Source organism: Pelophylax lessonae (assembly GCF_965119305.1).
Source record: "Pelophylax lessonae genome assembly, chromosome: 7".
In the NCBI taxonomy this organism is placed as follows: Eukaryota; Metazoa; Chordata; class Amphibia; order Anura; family Ranidae; genus Pelophylax; species Pelophylax lessonae.
Window position 1 is genome coordinate 72,054,489 of NC_138774.1, and position 20,217 is coordinate 72,074,705.

At 42.6% G+C, this 20,217-nt stretch overlaps 1 protein-coding gene across 1 annotated transcript; it reads left to right on the forward strand.

Annotated features, from left to right (window-relative positions):
- Positions 1-6,889: 6,889 nt before the first annotated feature.
- On the forward strand, positions 6,890-17,808 carry LOC309559631 (olfactomedin-4-like). The gene is made up of 5 exons (XM_082262968.1): positions 6,890-6,994; positions 8,231-8,395; positions 9,633-9,845; positions 13,184-13,343; positions 16,874-17,808. The coding sequence occupies exons 1-5, from the start codon at positions 6,938-6,940 to the stop codon at positions 17,683-17,685; spliced, it is 1,407 nt and encodes a 468-aa protein (XP_082119094.1). The 5' UTR covers positions 6,890-6,937; the 3' UTR covers positions 17,686-17,808.
- The last annotated feature ends 2,409 nt before the right edge of the window (positions 17,809-20,217 follow it).

The following is a 20,217-nucleotide window of genomic DNA, read 5'->3' on the forward strand; positions in this document are numbered from 1 at the left end:
GCTCCAAAAACAGGACGATATGGAGAATAGAGCCAGGTGTAATAACATCCGCTTTGTTGGACTGCCTGAGGCTGTGGAAGGGACATCCCCTGCTACGTTTCTGGAGGACCTCCTGGTTAAGTCCTATGGCAGGGAGGCATTCTCTCAGGCTTTTGTCGTGGAGAGGGCGCATCGCATGCCTGCGAAGAAGCCACCACCGGGCGCCCCTCCCCGGGTCTTTATCGCCCGATTTATGAACTTTCGGAACAGGGATGCGGTCCTCAGGTTGTCCAGGGAACGTGGTAATATCCCGCTGGATAATCATCAGGTTATGGCGTTCCCGGACTTCTCGGCGGAGGTCCAGAAACAGCGCAGCCAGTTTGGTGAGGTGAAACGACGCCTTCGGACCCGTAACCTCAAATATGCCATGCTCTACCCTGCCAGGCTTCGAGTAGTTGGAGAGGACAGGGTACACTTTTTTGAGGACCCCGACGCCGCGATTGCCTGGCTGGATCGTCTGCCGTGAGTGTTGGTTGTCTACCCACTGCCTACCCCCTTTTGTGCCTAGGATTACTGTACTTTCTTTAGCCTGCATTATCCTGCTGGTTGCTTCCCTCATGCCCCTTCACCCCCCTCCTTCCTCCCCTGTCTCTCATACCACGGACACTCACGCTGACACTCGGACTGCCTCCTGCTCCATTGGTGACTTTGGCTTGCAACCCACTTAGAGCTGCCTGGATGCACTTCCCAGTCCTATTGTCCCTCTCTAGCCACTTGATGTCCTCCCCCACGCTTCTCCCCTCTCCCTACCCCCTGAGAAGACTGCCCTATACTTTTTGCTCTCCACGTTTGCTTTACCGATATGGACCCATTTTTTCTTTTCTTTTGCCTTCTAGCCGGGAGGCCTCTACGCCCACCTTGGGTACTATGAACCTTTGGACACACGAATTGTGCTCACTGTTGTGCCCCAGCAATGGGGCTCCTCTTCGGAGATTGTTCGCCCTCATGGGTGTGCTGGCTGGTTCTGGGGGGCCTCCCTATATGGGGGTGCTGCCCGGAGCCGCTGGTCACGGCTGCCCGTGAACTGTTTGGTTTTGGGATTGATGCTCACACGAGTTGGGGTGTGTGTTGGGCTGCGTGGGGGGTGGGGGTTTATGTTTATTGAGTTTTGCTATGTATCATATGTACAGCCTTATGATTGCACTGCATTTTTTTTTATATTTTGTTTGGTTAAGCTTATGGACTCCGGGTCATGGACAGTGGTATGTATCTGCACTACCCTATCTTTTCACACTGTTTGGTTGGACTCCTGGGCTTCGGGCTATGGGCGGCAGGTGCGGGTCACGCTTGTCCCAGGTTGCTGCCCCCATCCTGTGCCACGACATGTTCTCTCCTCTCTGATGATATGGCAGGGCTGACCTTTCTTACGTGGAACGTGCGAGGCATCCGAGACCCGGTCAAGCGCACAGTTATCATGTCCTATCTCAAGGAGCAGAGGGCGGATGTCATTGCGCTAGTTGAGACACATGCTGAGGGTAACCTGCTTGGGGCCCTCCGCAGACCGTGGGTTGGCTGGGCCTTTCATGCGTCCCACTCCTCTCATTCGAGGGGTGTGTCGCTGCTGGTCTCTAGGTCTGTGGCCTTTGCAGTGAAGGAGGTGGTGACGGACCCCTTAGGTAGATATGTCTTTGTAGCTGGAGCTGTAGGGGGGCATGACATACTTATCTTAGCCTGGTACTTTCCACCCCCTTTTAGTGCTACCCTTCTGACTGAGGGCATGCTGTTTATGGCAAGATATCCCTCGGTCCCTGCAGTCTGGTTGGGGGACTTTAATACAGTCGCCAATCCATCTCTGGATAGGTGGGTGCACCGGGCTCCCCACCCTACCCAGATAGGGCCACCCGTTTCCATAGAATGCTAACCAGCTGTCACCTCCTTGACTCGTGGAGGTGTCTACATCCCACTGCACGGGCCTACTCATGTTTCTCAGCCTCCCACTCCACCATGTCTAGTATTGATGGTATATGGATCTCCCAGGCCCTCCTGCCCAGGCTCCTGAGTGCCCGCTTTGGCCCGCGACTGCTCTCGGATCATGCCCCATATATGACTACTCTGTCCCCGTTTACTGCCCCTCCTCAGAGGCACTGGCGCTTGAATCCTTTCTGGCTTAAGGCTGTTCCGGACCTTGACTCCTTGACGACGGAATGGGACTTCTTCTTCAACTCCAACTCTGACACTGCTTCTGTGCTGATGGGGTGGGAGGCTTTCAAGGGCCATGCACGTTTACTTTTGACGTCCCGTATAGCTCGACATCGGAGGGCGTCGCGGACCGACCTACTTACTGCTGAACGTAAAAAAAAAAAAAATTGCTGTCCCACACAAAATGACATTTTCTAAGATTTTGTTTTGCCTTGGAACATATCCCACAGGGCACTGGCAAGCTCCCCATGCCCTTTGTTTGACAATCTATTAGCACAGAAAATAATCATTACCCATTTCAAGGATTCAACTCCATTTGGTTTTAAAGGGTTTAGGTTCGGCATCAGAACCTCTGCAAAGTCAACTGAATGTACACTGAAATGAACCCAGGTACATTTGGCTCATCACTAGTAAAAAATGTCACAGCTGTCGGTGTGCTTATGTCAACCAAACTTCTCATATGGTTGGTGTCATTGCTGATCACATATATGGCAACATGGCAACTGCAGAAATTTGAGAAAGGAACGGGTGTTTCCAAAGTAACGGACCCTGAAATAGCCCCATAGGACCCGTGTGTATAAACAGGATACACCCAATATGGGACTTTAAAGGCGGGGTTCACTTGGCATATATAGATAAATGATAATAAAGAACAATAGGATAAAATGCAATACTTTTATTTGTACATAAATCACATGAAATAATCAACAGAGATGCAAAGCATCAATACAAATATTGAAATTTGTGCAGTAAAAAAGGGGATTTAAGAACCATATCCTAAAATAACAGGGTCACACAGGTCCGACATGTTTCGCCGCCATTTTGTGGGCTTCTTCAGGGAACATAGAGACTGGTGACCTCCGAATAGGTTCTAGGTACAAATGACATATTATAAGTATCATATATATTATTTTATTTTAACATTATAGAAAAGTTAGACATAAATCATTTCTGTAGAGATGTCAGACCAGACACTCACCAATATGATAAAATCCGGGGCACAATTAATAGATCAATAACCAATGGCATAATCTGCAAGTCCATCTGGAGAGTGCTCACACTCATGGACAAAGTCCAGCTGGGTATGTCCTCCTGGTGTGGTAGAAACTGGACCGAATTGTGCCCGACAGCGGGGGTTAGTAAAGCGGTCAGCTATAAAAAGGATTAAGACACTGCCTCCTTAAAATCAAGCAAAAAGGAAAAAGAAAAAAATTGGCACAAAACATATATCTATATATGTGTGGTCTGGGGTGGCGTAAATATGAGCCACCATTTACCAGGCCAATATTATCATCAAAGTTTTAAGCCGGTGAAGCGGACATGAATTGGGCAATATATAGAAGAAAAGAGAAAGGAGTGCTTAAACATTTGGTCATAGCTGGTGCCCAGTAAATGTGGGTAAATGTGAGTAGGAGAGAAAGCAGAGATATATTCATAGAATTACCTTAGGCAAAAAGATATACTCCTGCATTGCCCACAATTGGGATGCCTGGATGTAAAGGATTAGAAATGCAATTAAATAGAAGTATCCACTATAGAACCACCATGATAGCATAGTAGTTCCAGGAAAGGAAAGAGCAAGTGTGTGAATCCATAAACCGACATACCAGAAAAGAGATGGTGCCAGGGTTGAAGCGAGACTAAGATCCAGAGAAAGTGTAAATATCCGTCCCTGATGTCCGCCAGACCGGCAAGCCCTCGATGGCAATAGTTACCAGAGCATCCAAACACATACATTTACGGTCCAGCAGGTAACACTGCCATAGTTGTGACCTGCTTAGACCGCGCCGTGTCCGACAATATATATCCGGTCCCACCGGAAGTGATGCGGTCGTAACTGACCTCTGGGAATCACTTCCGGAGCGGGCGCCATTTTGCAATCCCGTCCCGCACGATCCACCGAAGGAAGAGGCGGGGCGGTAGGACAGGATCACCATTCATCCGTCGAAAAAAGGGGGCAGACTTGGGGAACAACATGGGAGGAGGCAATGCAGATGGGAGAGCAGCCTCAACTCACCAACCCTGGCTTAGCGCCCGAGTATCTATCACTGAAATAGAGGATCATAACCCAACCCAGTGAATCTTATGCAAATAATCATGCCATTGCCAACATGTTATAACAGTTTTAGGTTATCTTGTTCCGTACTTAATACATAATTGTTCAAAAAGACAATGTATACTTCAAAACACTAGATACTAGAACATGGCAACTGCAGCTCTAAATAGTTGCTAGAATGCCATCTTTCTGTAAATCTGTAAATAAGAGGGATTATTTCCACTTTAACATCACCAGCAGTCTTCAGGACCACAAAACCTCAATATGATCAAGCTCACTTCCAGCACTCAGATGCTCTCTGAGTGGGGGTGCTGAAGCTTAAACCCTTTTTAAAACACATTCCATTTCCATAGTGGTCCAGCATCCACACTTCAGCCTCAAGGCTCGCTCTGGTAAGGGAGACACACTTGCCAAGTGTCCCAAATCCTGTTGCACTCTGTGCATGTCCCACAGACCTGGATGCTAAAATACTTTGTGCATTGTCATGTGGGACCAACAAAAAGTCTTCTGCCCGACAGTAAACATTCTGCCCAGCAGAAACAGAGCAAAAGCATGGTAGCATGGGATTATGTAAGTAATCACAGTTTACAATCACTGACACCAACAATTTGGTGTAGATCATGTTCACAATCAAATCAACAGTATAGAACTCATTTTGTCCCACTGATAGCAACATTGGGTCTAATTTTATCCCACTGACACAAATAATGGGACCAATTATATCCTACAGACACCAATGAAGGGGCCAATTTTAGTCCACGCACATCAACAAATGGGGCTAATTTCTTCCCACTTACACCAACAATGGGGCTAATTTTATCATTCTGACATTAACTGTGGAACTTATTTTTTACCCATAGCCAACAATAGAATTTATTTTACTCTCACTGACATACTCTTCTTAGAAATGTGCAAGTCCACATCAGGATAACTTGTGCCAAGAAAAGAGGCAGAGACCTATGGGGAAGGGGATACTGCAATGATCACACAGTTAAATTTCCACTGAGCAGGTTTGGCCAGGGACCATCGGCCATTCCTTGATCCAACTGTAAAAGGCTGGAATATAAAACACTCTCTAAGATTTGAAGGTCATTTTAGGCTTTATAATTCTGGTTGAATCCATATGACAATGTGACAGTTTCCTTTAATCTGGTACATAAAGGCATGCCCATCATGAAATCATAAAGATCTTTACAGCAAACCACCTATTAATGATATATTTTTTAATTTATCCGAGTCAACTTTTCACTTTGGTGTCTCAGACAGAATATATTTTAAGAAGGAAAGGCCAGTAAGGGTGGACATACCATCTGTGCACACTTTACAGTTAAACAAAAGCAATTTGGGAGGTAGGCCCCTCTCACACAGTCAGTCACTCTCAGTTTTTTTGGCGGATCTGATCGGACCATCAATTGCCTTCTATGGAAAGGCAGAAGTAAATGGACATCTGATCCTATCTGCTAAAAACAAACGGTTGGGGATCCGTTCCCCCATCGATTTGGGGGATCAGATCAGGTTATAGGTAGAAATGCCCATAAAGGAAAGCAGGCTATGTCCATATCCACTCTGCATGGACACGGACCTGTCATCCGCCTGCTCAGTGAGATCAGCAGACAGATTCTTGTCAGATTCCCCACTAAGCAGGCGGACACTTTGGTGGAGTCTGCCAAGAGCCCTTAGCAATCTACAGTATTTATATTTAATTCAGGCCTGGAAGGTGCTGGAATCCCTTTTAGAGCCATTTAGACTTGGACACTAGTTAGAAATAGTTAGGTGGAGTAACTCACACAGCATTTCCTGTCTGATCGCCATTGAGAAATACAGATTTCTTTTCACATTTTCTTTTGAAACAATAGGGTGTTTGACTATTTTACTGTTTAGCTATCCACTATTTATACACATTGAATACATTTTTGCATTTGGGCAGTAGATGAATAAGGGCCAAAAACTGATCTTACACAGGGACCCTTTGGTGATCCCCTTGTTAAAAAAGATTATCTTGATGAAATATCATTTAGCATTCAGCACACTTAAGATGTGTTAGGTGTGTTTTGGTTCCTTCTACCAGCCCATTTAATAATTTAGGGGCTGGTGGAGCACAGCAGGGGACACCAGCATTCAAGACTGTCAACAGTGTCAAATGCAGCTAATCTCTGAGCAAGATTCATCCCAGCCAAGTTTGGTGGTATGGGCAGCAGGGCGTGTAAGTATCAAATGTTTGCTTTACATATAGACCCTTATTTCATGTTTTAAAGATGGCCACAGAGTCTCCAAAAATGTCTTTGAGGGATTAGGTGGTCATTGCCTTCAGACCTGCAACTTAATATGCTTTTAGGGAAAATAGACTGGTAGAGCTGGATTCAGTAATTGCTATTCCACCCATATAAGGATAGTTCAAGAAGATTCTGCTGGAGGTAAATTTGCAAATCTAACAAAGAGACATTTATGTTCTTTTTACTCTGAAGGTTTAACAGTCTTTTACACAGTTATCATAATGTCAAATCTGATAACAATAATCATGCAATTTATCTATTTATTCATCAATTTTGATACATTTATAACCTTGTTGTCATTTACAGGTTTTCACATCCTACTTTCATGAATACCAGTGGGACATGAGTGGCGGAGGAGTTCCTATATGTACTTGTATATATACTGGGACAGCAGAAGCTCATCAGTACAGAAGAAGACCAGAGAGGCACCATGTACACCTTCTTCGTTCTTCTGCTCAGCATCTGGCAGACTCAAGCTGTCACTTTGGTAAGTCTTAACAGAGATTCAAAATTATTAACCACTGCTATTATTTTAGGGAAAGGTTTGCTGATTTTTTTTTTTTATGTTTGTTTGAAATACAAACCGCAGTTCATATGCAGATAGAAAAATTTGCTGCAAATTTCATTTAATTTCATTTTCGTGAGTTTTTTCTCAGTAAATATATTTAAAGCAGAATTATAGCCTTGCACTAAAAACTATGTGCTGCAACACTTAAAGCTGAACTCCAGGCAAACCGCTAAATGCAAGAATGGATCGGTTTGGGTACAATCAGCCTGCCTATACATGGACTGAATCTCAGCCAGTCCCTGCTGAACTGGCCGAGATTCGACCAGCTATGGCTGGCTTAAGTCTAAACTCCGTTGCTACCAGAAACATTCACTAATTATTGCAATAAAAAATCCCAGTATATTGACAGCATTAGAATTCTGTCTTTCAAGATAAATTAAATAGGTCTTTGGCTTTAGTGTTCAGCTGGTTAGATACATTCTGTATGAGAACATATGCAATGTTTTCAGGTATTTTTCTCTTTAAAGTCTTGTGTCATGATACGTTAAGATTTAAACTGCTTTTCATTTGGCAATGCCTTAGTACAAAAACTAACTGACTGTAGATCTATTTCTGAGAATTTAGGTGGGTTTTAAGCACCTGCAATGCAGTGCATTGACTTTTTTAGGCTGAAACCCTGGGAAAAGAAAGTGCCCTTGCAATGGGGCTCCTTCCATACGCTAGAAGGGTATGTTTCTTACAGTATATACCTGGGATATCAGTAAAAACTCATTTTAATTACCTTATCTATTGATTCTTTGGCAGCTGTGATTTTTACTGGTACCCTTGGCAAAAGTTATCATTCAATCCCTGCAGTGTGTGCAGTGAGAGAGGCGCTCCACAAGAAGTATTTTTATTTTTTCATTCCCTGGAGTTCACCTTTAGCTTTAGTTGAATCAGACTCTATTGAACTACATGGATTCTCTCACGTCATTTTTTTTTGCCTGCCCTAGAAATTTCAGTAAATACATGACAAAACATTAAATGTGAACTAAAAGGTAGTTCCAGTGTAATTAACATATTGTTGCACATATTTGCATAATGAAATAGAATATTTAGAGCCCATAATATAATATAATATATTATATATAATGTTATTATAATAATAGTACTTTTTGTGTTTATCTGTTAGAGCAATGTATGGGTTAGTTATGTGTATGTTTTGTCTTTTACAAGACGCAGAGTTTGATCTCTGAATCTGGATCTGGATTCCTGGATGAGAATGGAGTTTGTTACTGCACCATCAACCTCCCAGATACCACCTTCCCGGCTGACCGCTTTGAGAAACTAGAGATATCAAACCACAACCTGACAATCACTGTGGAGAAAGAAATCACTAAGGTATAAATACTATATTACAAACACAAAGGACACACACTTGCGATGCAATATGGTATGCGGGTCATAAATTAATTATATGCAAAAATGATTGGTTAAACCCCCAAGTCATTTTCTTTACCACTACTTTTTCTTTAAACAAACAAATACACTTTGCGCCTCAAAGATAACCCAAAGATAACCCTTGCTCTGTGGAAAATGATTACCTTAAAAAAAATGACCTTATATCAAACTAGTATTTAAATCCCGATTTGAGGAAGGACTGTCTGTGATCAATCAAAAACAAGTAAAATTGACCAACATCTATCAATATATATATATAATATATACAGTAGCTACTTGTTCCCCGGTCAGAACTGTAATCACAGCATGTGGCAGATGGAATTCTACCAACATTGAAGCTTTGAGATGTCTTGTAACCAAATGCCCAAAATCAAAGGGGAAGCTGATCCTAAAAGATGTAGAAAGGTTGGTCAATAAACCTTTATGAACATCAACCTTTCACTATGTCCACCATTTACTAATTCATACATTATGACAGCCTTTGTGTGATAAACTTTCTTTAGCCCACAGAAATCTAGCACGAAAGGTCCAGCTGGTTAATGTTGCCTCCCAGGCCAAAGATTCTCCTACCCTAAAAATAACACGGGAGAGTGATCATCAATCATCATGGCTGAACTCTGACTTTATTACCTACAAATAATCACATAATCACATTTAACAACTAAATCATACCGATATTGAGAAGGCGGAGGAGGATAAACGAGAGCTGCATTCTTCAACTAGAAGACCACATACTAATTCCAGGAATGATGTGTAAAGTACATCAGGCAATACTTTTATTATTGTTCTAGCCAGAGTGAGAAAGGTTTAAATCTTTTAGATTTTTTTATTGCTGCGTGTTTTTTTTTTTTTTTTTTTTTTGGGGGGGGGGGTTATTTCCTATAATTTCCTATTGAAAGGGGTCACAGAAAACAACCTGATAGAAAATTCAACCTCACTCTATCCAAATGTTTAAAAATAACTAGTGTTGCATTTAAATATATTTTTAGGCTTTCAATATACTGTTGCCCATATCTCCATAATGGGATGCCGATGGAAAAAATCCTGATAGGAGTATTAATTATTTCCTACATTATTAAAAATGAAAAAAAGAAAAAAGTTTTGTTTACAAATATATTTTCAGCAGACTCTATTGTATACTGGCAGTAATAACTACAGGTTTGAATTCACTTTACAGATCTACATCTATCAGAGCACACTGACCGTGTACATAGAGCAGATGAAGAACTTGACCAAACGCGTGGAGATCATGGAGAGCGGAGGTTTCTCTTACACTGAACTGGACTTTGAGCTCATCAAGTTGGAGATCAAAGAAATGGAGATCCTCATAGTGCAGCTGAAAGAGTCATTTAATGGTTCCAGTGTAATAATAGAGACTCTCTACCAGGAGGTAAGACAAAACTTTGTATTCTCATAGTATGGTATGATCTTCTTACTTTTCTTAAACTGTGCAATTCACTGAGAGCAATGCTACCTTAATCCTTGAAGAGAACATGTTCTCAGACCTTCTATTACAACAAAAATCTTCCTATATATGTGCAATCAACATATATATTTTATGTCATGTAAAAGCTCCTCTTGTGCTGATATCCACCAGCCCTGAGACTGCTGCTGGGCATCACCATCTTGTGATATCAGCAGCCCTAGTTGACTCAGAACTGTCACTCTGGGCTAGCGCAGAGAGTAATTAGACACTCCTAGAGCAGGAGAGTGCTGTAATGTGTACAAAAAGAATGTGCAAAGTAAGCCTTGCAAGGGGAATGGCTAAAAAACAATTTCTAAGCAAATTTAGAGGCACTTTGCAAGTCAATAAAACATCAATGCAGTATACAAAAGAAAGATACTGCAACTCAGAATGTAATATACCTGATGTTTTCAACTCCAATTTTTAAAGAGGAACTTCATACCTCCCTTGGGCGTACGTTTAGTAAACTGAGATAAGCCGAGATCTGGATGATCACGGCTTGTCTCAGAGCATTACCGGTTTAAATTACTGAGAAGAGTAGTGGAGAACATATTCTCCTCTTCTCATCTCAGTACACAAACGGCTTGCATTCACTGCAACAGAAACGGCCAGTTTAGTAACACATGATGTCACCTTATCACTGTGCTTCTCTTTGAAGATCTCCTCTTCCTGCTTCTCCAGCTCAGAGGTGGAGAATCAGGGGGAGAAGCTGTGTGATTAGAGGAAGAAGACTTCTTTCTTCCGATATATCAGCACCAGTGGGTTCAAAATGAATGTATATATTGTATGTATGTATGTATGTGTGTTTGTATGTATGTGTGTGTATATATATATATATATATATACTGGTGTATGTGTATATATATATATATATATATATATATATATATATATATTATGTGTGCTGTTATATATATATATATATATATATATATATATATATATATATACATATATACTGTATGTACTGGTGTATATATATAGATAGATAGATAGATAGATAGATAGATAGATAGATAGATAGATAGATAGATAGATAGATAGATAGATATACTGTATGTACTGGTGTGTATATATATATATATACTGTATGTACTGGTGTATATATATATATATATATATATATATATATATATATATATATATATGTGTGTGTGTGTATATGTGTGTGTGTGTGTGTATAGCGGCCAGTATTACCGGGATTTACAACAAAAGACTTTTGAGCGCTGTATTTTTTACAGATTTTATCAGTTTTATGCTAATTATATGTTATTTAGCACTCTATGCACTTTATGATAGGAGGGTTATACCATCCTTGTGCTACTGAAGTTCTATAGAATTTTTGATGATTTTCTGTGATGAATTTTGCTTTTATATGATTTTGTTTGAAGTAGCAGCACTATTTATATTTATTTTAATATCCTGTCAGCGCAGAGGATCACATTAGCCCATTGAGTGGTTTCGTTTGTGTTATTTTATATATATGTATATATACTGTGCATGTGTGTGTGTATAGATATGTTTTCATGTGTCAGAACATGTCATTAAAAGTTCTTTTAAACTTTAGTTTCACTTTTTAAATTTAGGGGCGGCTGTAATCTCACAATATCTCGTGAGATTACAGGCAGTCCACCCAGTTATACACGTATCTCGGCAGTTCTCAGAGAAAAAACTTCTCCTCTGATCACCCTGTGAGAAGTGAAGTTCTCCGCCTTCTAAACTGGGTGCCAGAGGAGATATTTTTTCTCGGAGTACTGCCGAGAAGTGAACTGAGAGAAAACTTCTCAGTTTACTAAACGTACACCTTGATGAAAGCCTGTGACAGTCCATTAGTTGTAAATAACTCCCACCACACCAGAAGATTGCAACAGAGAGGTGGGGATGGAGTAAGATTTTTACTACAGAAAAAAAGTAAGCACAAGGGACACATCCTACTGACTGTTATTTATGTCCCTTGTGTTGATTTTTGGGATTTTGGCTGCACTTAAGCTTTGCCTTCAACACATAAAAGATACTCTGATTCACTGCAACCTGGCCACACATTCATAAAACCTACTGCTTTCTCCTTATGCTGGGGACTCATTGTTTTTTTTTTTTTTTTTTTTTTTTTTTTAACATGGAGTTCAGCTTTAAAGTACTTGTTAAGCCACTCTGGCTACTAACCTCTCTGTCTCCTAATCCTGTGTGCCATCTATAACCGCTTTCAGAGTGCTGCTTGGCACTCACGTGACCAGCCGCCTCTCTCCTCTCCTCGTCTGACAGTTGCAGTGGGAGGGGCCAAGAATCCCACGCTGATGTCAGCCAGGAGGAGGGGAGGAGGAGAGAAGCGGCTGGTCACGTGAACGCTGAGCGGCGCTCTGAAAGCAGGTATAGACAGAATTCTTTTTATAAATCACACACACAGGGGCACACAGTATTAGGAGACAGAGAGGAAAAATGTAGATGTTATTTCAGCAGAAGGGGTGGATGAAGCGGGCACTGTAACTAGTTGACAGGTAGGGAGGGGAGGGGGAGGAGGACAGAGGTGTCAGGGTTCAGCAGCCATAATATACTGTAGTCAGTTTACAGAGGGGAGGGTAGAATCTTGCAGGATCAGCCAGTTTTTTTAGGATAAACAAGGGGCCAGATTGCACAGCACAAGCACTGTGAGGTATAACATGCTTTAAAGGGAAAGGATCCATTTTTTTTTTTTTTTTTTTTAAGGTAACAAACGCTTTAAGAGGGGTTTCATTTGTGATAGATATAAAAAGATTCAATCACTTGTTGTTTTTTTTCTATATCCTTATCAGACACTGGCAGCAAGATCTCCCTCCTCAGTCTTACCTCAAGACACGATCACCCTTTTGTAAATCACTCATTAGATGATCTTCCCAAGCATGATGTAATCTACCAAGTGCAACTCCAACCTTAAATTGGCTATACATGGTTACTTTTTCATTCAATCAGGAGGTAGAATAGAAAAAAAATCTACAGATTCTTCTATCCATCAGGACATTGTGTTGTGACAGGGGGACCCCCGCCACTCTGATCAACAAAAGTTTTCCAGCATGTCCCTTCATCAGAATTTGATCAAACAATTAGCTTCTGTCGAGCAAGGACAGCCACATACTGATCAGAATTTCGATCAGTGTATGGGCAACTTTAAAGAAGAGACATTCCCACCAATCACTTCACTGAGAAGGGCAGGGTTATGTCCAATTTGAAAGCAGTCACAAGTACAGTTTTAAAATTGTTCTACTGGTTTGTCTGTATTTTCTTTGTAGATCCGTAACATTTCCATCATAGTGAACCAGTTGGAAATCTATGATAAGAACAATGTGCTGGTGATCAGACGGGAGATTGAGGCTCTGAAGAAACGTCTGGAGGATTGTGAGAAGAACAATACAAAACCAGATTCTCCTTCCCTTCCTTCACCAGATATTGGTAGGTTAGAAGACTGAATTTCATGAAACAAAGTTATTTTGGTTGTAATTGATTGTGTACTGTCTGCTTCTATTTTATAAAGTGCTGATCACACTGTTGGTACTATATAAATCTATAATTTTTACCAATTTGAACCAATACACAACAGCCACGGCCCCTTCTCACATTTTGTATTTGCATTGTTGGTGCGTTTTAAAAGAGCCTATCATGGACCTGGAAACTGCCTTTGCTGTTCTCTCCAGGTAAACAAAATCTAGGTCCTGGGCTGTCATGCTGAACCCGTGTCTTCATTTTTTTTTTTTTTCTTTTGAGCTACTGTCCTGCAATAGGTATTAACATAACAAGTTCTGATTTTTCTAATCTGAATACTTGTACTGGGCTGATTACTTTAAAAAATGATCAAAGTGGATGAGCATAATATCAAGTCAGGAATGCTTGGTCTTATATTATTATTATTTTTAGGGGTACGTTTGTACACCTGTTATAAACACAAGATGACTTTTTAATCCAGGTCAGGTCAGGGGGAAATACAAAACCAGAGTGTAATGTCTATGGTAGTTCTCTGGGAGAGCACAAGTATTTAGGTTAGGAAACTTGCTTAAATGCATGTGGGTGGGTGCAGCATGGCATAGCTGGTTGCAATTAACAAAACTTCTACTGAAGGAATGGCTCAAAGATACAAACAGCCCAGTGGGACAGCACCCAAGTCATGTGAAGCAGATTCTGATGCACTAACAGCATCTGTCTCCAAGGATGGAATGCAGCCTAGCCAGACTGAGCCCAATGGGGTGGATTCCTAGGAAGGATAGCGTGTCCCAATCCTGTCTCTACTCTTCTGGAACCTTTCCCTGCCACTTTTTACTTTCCCTGACAGATGGCTACCCTGTCCCTACCATAGGCATGTGCAGGTGGTGGGCCTGGGCACACCCTAATCACCAAGGTTGCCAATCATACAGTGTCTGTAAAAAGCCAGTTACTCTGCGTCTCTGCTGCCTCCTTAGCCAATGGGAATGACACTGTACCTACCCCCTTCCCCAGCATGCCTTATTTGACTTTACAACAGGAGGTGGCGGCAGAGAGAGGAGTAAACACAGCCTGCAGTGTGGAAAGGACTTCAGCCTACCAGGAGAAGGTGCGCTGGGCTGAGCACAATGCAGTCAGTACACATACATACATACATACATACACATGCATGCAGGTGTGCTTGAGCTTTGGGGTGCACACCCTAATGCAATAGGCTGCGCACACCTATGGTCCCTACATTGTCCACTACCTATAAAAAGGGCTTTCCTTACCTTAAATCTCGCTCCTCTAGCATCTGGCACTGACCTCCTCTCTTCAACATTCCGGTTTGTGGGTGGTCATTTACTGTACTCAAGTGCAATGCAGGACTATTGATTCTGCATTGTACCTGATTATATCAGCATGCAACTACCAGCCAGGAGCACCTTAGAAAAGACGCTTTAGGACAGTTGTATATGGTGAAGGGAGCTTGTGGGAATGAGGGATTAGGGAAATAAAAGCCCCCTTTCCTGTTACAATAGGCAAAAACTATCATTTAGCCCTTGCAGTGCGAGAAGGGCGGGGAGTCGTAAGAGAATATTTTTCTTTTCCCCAGAGTTCTGCTTTAAAAGTGGGCAGATTGTGATTGTACTGTATGTCCCATCAATATTTGCTTAGTCCATGTATAGCAAAGTAGTAAGTTTACTTAACTGGTTGCCGATCGCCTGCTGCAGTTATACAGCGGCAGGCAGCCGCTCCCAGGCAAATTGCCATACATGTACGGTGCTCGCTCTCAGGAGGCTAGGGGGCGAGCACACACCACCGGTGGCGCGCTCCCGCCCCCCCGCTCGTCATCGGGGAAGCCGATGCAGCAGGCAGGTGGCTCTGATTGCCGTTGTAAACACAGCTGACCGTTCTTCTCCCTGGAATGATCATAGAGCCCATGTGATCCTTCTATATAGGATCACATCTCTCTACGGTCATTTCAGAAGCCACAACCCCCCCCACTGTTAGAACCACTCCCCTAGGCTCACATTTAACCCCTTGATCACCCATAATGTTAACCCCTTCCCTGCCAGTGTCTTTATTAAAGTAACAGTACACATTTTTATCACTGATTACTGTAGTAATGTCACTGGTCCCCCCAAAAGTGTCAAAAATGTCCGTCAGAGGTCCGATTTGTCTGCTGCAATGTCGCAGTCCCGCCAAAAAAAAAATCGCAGATTGCCGCCATTACTAGTAAAAAAAACAATAAAAATGACATAAATCTTTCCCGTAGTTAGTAGACGCGATAACTTTTGCGCAACCCATCAAAATACGGGTATGGCGATTTTTTTACCAAAAAAAATGTAGCTAGCAGAAAACATATTGGCCTAAAATGTTAAAAAATTGTGATTTTTTAATTTCTTTTTTTTTTGGGAATGTTATATAGCAGAATGTGAAAAATATTGTTTTTTGTTTTTTTTTTTTTCAAAATTGTTGCTATTTTTTTGTTTATAGCGCAAAAAATAAAAATCTCACATGTGATCAAGTACCACCAAAAGAAAGCTCTATTTGTGGGTAAAAAGGTACATCAATTTTTTTTGGGTACAGCATCGCAAGACCGCGCAATTGTCCATTAAAGTAACGCAGTGCCGAATCGCAAAATAGGGCCTGGTCAGGAAGGGGGCAAATCCTTCCGGTATTAAAGTTGTTAAATGCCCCTCCCCAGCAGTATATACTTACCTTCCTGTTGCTCCCTCATGGCTCCATTCATCCAAAGGGGAAGACAACCTTGTGTAAGCCCTAGGCATATTTCCAGCTGTAAAAAGATCATCACTTTAGCAAGAGAGGATTGTAAGGAACTCCTTCACACACACAGAAGAAATGTGTATTCACTTTGCCCCCCAGGCCCCAGCTGAGTGAAGTGGGGAGGAAGCAAAAGAAAAGTTTGCATATTCTGCTGGGGTACCTAGATTTAAAGACGACCTAATGCCTTACTTGCAGCCTCTTTTATAATCTGGTTTGTTACTTTATTTTTTGTGCACCAGAAAATGTGGTTTGCTATTAGTGCCTGATGTTTATGTTTATGATATTCATTCAGTACGTCTGCATGATCTTGTCTTTCACAAATCCTGTGATTGTCATTTTCAGTCTGATATTGCTTTAAAAATGTATAATGAAAAAGAATAAAATGCTGTTAAAAAAAGGGGAAGGTCTTTCATGATCCCACTTGAGTTTAAGGCTGAAATCTTGAATTAAGATGCTTTTTCAAAACATTTTGAAGTTTTCCCCTACTCCCAAAATAACATTTATAACATTAAAAAAAAAAAAGTGACAGAGGACTTACAATACCACTCCATAACCCCTTTTTCACTCATCCGCATCACTGTTTATAGTAAATCAAGATAATCCATAAATATATTATGTCTGTATCTTATCAGACCGATTTACCTGCAGATATTATTGTGGCTGACTCAGATGAAACATTTTGCTGCATTTACATTTTGTTTTTGCCTTTAAAACATTTATATGAATTCCTTTTGCAGGTACTTGTAAAGATGGGCAAATCATCAACGACATCAGTGAACCGTTTCTAATCCAACTAGGCTCGCTGGGAGCCGACTATTTGTATGGAGGATGGGGGAGAGATTCACTACTAGGCGCTGATCAGAATCTTCAGTGGGTGGCACCACTAAATGGTGCAAGGACTATGAATTATCTGTACACCTACCCTTCATTTAATGATCTGAGAGTCTATAGAGGTCAGAAACAAACAACTATTTCAACTTCATATTATGGTCAAGGTGGTGGAATGATCCTGTACAACAACATTTTGTACTATAACTGCCTATCCACTTTGGACATCTGTAAATATGACCTGGCACGCAATGTGTACACCCGGGCTGCTCTCCCTGGTGCCACATATACAAACCGGTTCTCTTACTCACACACTGCTTGGCAGGACATTGACTTATCAGCTGATGAAGAGGGTCTTTGGGTCATTTATGCAACTGAGCAGAATCATGGAAATATTGTTATTAGCAAACTTAATGCTTCCAGTCTTGCAGTACTGCAGACCTGGAACACAAACCAATACAAACCTGGAGTCAGCAATGCTTTCATGGTGTGCGGAGTCTTGTACGCTACGCGAGGCTTCAACACAAAGCATGAGGAGATCTTCTACATGTATGATACCAAAACTTATGAGGAAGGGAAGCTGAGTGTCAGTTTTGATAAGCCAAAGGAGAGAGTGCAAAGTCTGTCCTACAATCCTAATGACCACAGGCTCTACCTGTATAATGATGGCTTCATGGTCTATTATGACATTTCTTTCACTCAGCTATCCAAACCCAAATAGAAAATTTTACATTCCAAAATAAACACTATCTAAATCAAATAGATGAACCAATATAAATGAATACAAGCTATTCCATGTTATTGGTGTCAGACGTGGTAAGAAATCTGTGTTCATCAACCATGAAAACCCAGAACAACCATAAAAATAAGGTACTAAAGTGTGAAGATTTCTATATTCTGCCAGTCCCAAGAAAACCAAAATACATGGGAATGCTTGTTGAATAACACTGGTAATTATAAAGGGGAATATACTGTATAATATTCACCTGTAATTGTCTATTCTAAATCAAAGACATTAACTGATAAATAAATTCTATTAATTTCTTACTGATTAAATAAACACTTGAGCATGGCATATGGTGTCAGTGAATTTTTGTTGTCCCTACTTTATGATGAAATTTGTTGCCTGAAACTAAACTGTTCAGCTGACCTGATTCAGGGCATCCATAAGGAACTTGTTTCTACTTTACAAAGAGTGGAATACGGTTAGAACCTCTGTCAGGTTTTTGTTGCTGTCTCTGTTCCTTGTTAGGGAGATTTTATCTCATTTCTGGTCCTGGAGGCACAACAGTGAGTGAGGGGAAATTCAATTTTTATTAGCAGACACCTAAATAAGTGTCCCCAATGGTTAATTTCCATTCTACTCCTATTCTGGGGACAGTAGTTAGATTTCCCCTCTCTTCCAGGCACAGTGGAAATAATTAGCAGACAGAAACTGGGAGTGAATGTTTTACTTTTTTTTTTGTGCACCAGATAATGTGACTTGCTGTTACCACCACGTGTGTTTGTGTTAATTAGGCTTACTTTCCTTTTGTTGGACAAGCCGCAATGACATCACTCCTGTGCATGAGCGTGGGAGCCATTATTTAAGGCACAGGGCTCTAAAAGACCAGTACCGCTATGCCGTTTGTTTAGAGTGCATGACGGTGGCTTCACAAGTAAATATCTCCTAAACTGAGATATTTACTGTACCTATAGAAAACCGGAATGGGCTGTGTGTTCAAGTCACATGTAAGTTCGACTCGAACCTCAGCTGTCCGTGTGGTTGCTGAACACACAAACAAATGGGGTGCTCGGCAGGAAGTTTGCCCGCTGATTAGCAGCCCATAATGCACTGCTCTCTTGCAGTGCATTGATTGCTGATGATTGGCCAAAGCATGCGTTTGACCTGTAAGCTTTGGCCAATCACAGCACAATGTACTGTGACAGCCATGATTGGCCAAAGGCAGAGTGCCTTTGGCCAATCATGGCTCAGGGACTAAGTCCACGCCCCACACTATATCAGGCTGCTTGGCAGCCGTGTATAGTGTGTGACAATAGAGATTAGGCAGGTAGTTAGCAAATAGTGTGTTCAGTCAGTTAAGTGCAGGGCCGTCTCTAAGGCAGGGCAAAAGGAGCACCTGCCCTGGGCCCTGTCATTGTTGAGGGGCCCAACCAGAGCTGGCACTACCATGGGACCCAGGTGGAAATTTGAGGGGGGTGGCAGAGGCGGCTCCTTAATTAGGTGGTTGTCTTAGACCTCGCGGCTGCCTAATGAAAGAGCCGGATCTGGGAGTGAGCGGCAGAGCTCCCTGCTCTACCACACTGACTGCTCTTGGCTTTGCATCCCCTGCCCGTGTGCTCTGCTGGCTCCTCCGGGTACCTCACTCCTGCCCTCAGCACAGTGGCTGCATCCATTCCAGCAGAGTACCCTCCCCAGCCAGAGACCCCCCCCCCCCAGTCGGCTGCATCCATTCGGGCAGAGTATCCTCCCCAGCCAGAGTCCCGCCCCCCTCTCCGAGTGCCTGCATTCATTCTGGCAACGGTGAAAATTAAGTTTAAGCACACAGGTGCTACGGTGCAGGAGCCATATGAGAGGTGGAGGACACCGCAAGTTTGTCTGCCAGGCCAGTCCCCCCCCATTCCTTCCCCCCGCCATACACATGTCTCCCTCGTAGTCTGAGATATGCTGATCACCCTGTTTGTGCTGCTGCTATGCATGAGAGCCCATTCAGCTTTGTCATGGTGAGTGATATGACCCCATATCCCCCACACACCATCCCATACCCCACCAAATCTCCCCTGGGGACACTGACCCCTTCTTCTCTGGGGACAGGGGCCCCCTCGACAGGGGCCCTATCTCTCCTGGGGACACTGAACCCATCTCCCCTGAGAACAGGGACTGCTTATCCCCTGGGGACAAGGCACCCTTACCCCTGTGGACAGGGACCCCCCTCTCCCCTTGGGACTGAGACCCCTTCTCCCCTGGAACAGGTACCCCATCTCCCCTAAGAACAGGGAACCCTTATTCCCTGGGGGCAAGGACACCTTCTCCCCTGTGGACAAGGACCCCTTCTCCCCTGGAGACAGGGACCCCTTCTCCTCTGGGGACAAGGACCCCTTTTCCCCTGAGGATGGGGTCCCTTCTCCCCTGGGGACGGGGACCCCTTCTCCCCTGGGGACAGGGATCCCTTCTCACCTCAAGGCTTCTCCACAGCTATCTCCCACCAGGAGCTCTTTCCCTGGGGTGAGTCCCAGGGGACCTACTGCTGCC

What these genes read in the sequence shown, in the direction of transcription:
- LOC309559631 (XM_082262968.1), top strand. Translation starts at nt 6,938, where the DNA reads ATGTACACCTTCTTCGTTCTTCTGCTCAGCATCTGGCAGACTCAAGCT. An exon ending in AGACTCAAGCTGTCACTTTG is followed by an intron (nt 6,995 to 8,230) that starts GTAAGTCTTAAC and finishes GTCTTTTACAAG; the next exon opens with ACGCAGAGTTTGATCTCTGA. An exon ending in TAGAGACTCTCTACCAGGAG is followed by an intron (nt 9,846 to 13,183) that starts GTAAGACAAAAC and finishes TTTTCTTTGTAG; the next exon opens with ATCCGTAACATTTCCATCAT.